Here is a 1,170-nt window from a genome sequence, read left to right on the forward strand (position 1 = left end):
CCGTATGTGTATTAAATCTTTCGAACTCCTATTTCTACTCTTAACCAACTTGAATATCTTCGCCTGTCCTTCTTTAGTGTCTAATTATTCATACATATATTCGTATGTTTCTGATTTTGCGATGGCAACTACTTTCTTGGCTTCCTTGCAACATTGTTTATATGCTGCTCTGTCTTCATCTAGTTTGCTTTCTTACCATTTTTTCTTGGTTTTCTTCTTATCACTCACTTTCTCTTGCACCTCTTCATTAAACCACCAAATTTCTTTATTTTCCCATACCTTTCCACTACTCTCGCCCAGGATTTCCTTTCCAGCTCTTAATATAATACTGCTCGCATCATTCCACCAGGTGTTCACATCTTCCATATCGTGGCTCAGCTCTCTTAGAATTCGTTCTTTGAACTCTTGTTGGAAATAATTTTCCTTTAGTTTAAGCCATTTTATCTTCCTCTGAATTGTAGTTTTCCTTTTCTGTTTTTGCGAGACAGCTATGGTGAGATTAATGACAACCATGCAGTGCTGCTCAGTTACTTGATCTCCAGGTATTACTTTGCACTTTTTAATTTCCCTAATGTTTCTCCTTCGATATAAAAGGAAGTCAATTTGACTTGCTCTATCACCACTTTTGTAAGTAATAAGGGGTTCATTTCTCTTACGAAATAAGGTATTTCCTATTACCATATCAAAGGATAAAGCTAGGTCAATTACCTTCTCTCCGTCCTCATCACCATTTCCATAGGCATTTCCTGCGACTGATGGCATCATTGCCGCTCATATCTCCTCCAATTATGCATCTTTCACTTTCATCAACCTTTTCCAGTTCTTCTTGTAGTGCCGCCCCAAATTGTTCTTTTTCTTCATCTGTGGCTCCTTCTTGTGGTGCATACACACTAAATGTATTCATCGAGAAATCACCAAGGGCTAATCGTATCCACATGATTCTGTCACTTTTTCTGTTCACTTCCGTCACTAAATCTTTCATGTCACGCGATAAAATAATTCCAATTCCATTTCTTCCGTCTCCGTTTGCTCCTCCATATATCAACTAGTACCCTTCACCTCATTCTTTCGCCTTGTTCCATCTTGTTTCCTGCACACATAGCACGTCCACTTTCCTAGATTTCATACTATCTGCCAGAACCTGGCCTCTTCCTGTCATGGTCCCAGAAC

General features: G+C 39.0%; 1 protein-coding gene across 1 annotated transcript; it reads right to left on the reverse strand.

Moving 5' to 3' along the window:
• Positions 1-192: 192 nt before the first annotated feature.
• On the reverse strand, positions 193-765 carry LOC119586600. Its single transcript, XM_037935350.1, has one exon. The coding sequence runs from the start codon at positions 763-765 to the stop codon at positions 193-195; it is 573 nt and encodes a 190-aa protein (XP_037791278.1).
• Positions 766-1,170: the final 405 nt, after the last annotated feature.

The sequence above is a fragment of the Penaeus monodon genome, chromosome 21 (assembly GCF_015228065.2).
Source record: "Penaeus monodon isolate SGIC_2016 chromosome 21, NSTDA_Pmon_1, whole genome shotgun sequence".
Classification (NCBI taxonomy): domain Eukaryota; kingdom Metazoa; phylum Arthropoda; class Malacostraca; order Decapoda; family Penaeidae; genus Penaeus; species Penaeus monodon.

Bases quoted from the DNA above. Each gene is read 5' to 3' on its own strand.
- LOC119586600 (XM_037935350.1), bottom strand. From the start codon at position 765: ATGATGCCATCAGTCGCAGGAAATGCCTATGGAAATGGTGATGAGGAC.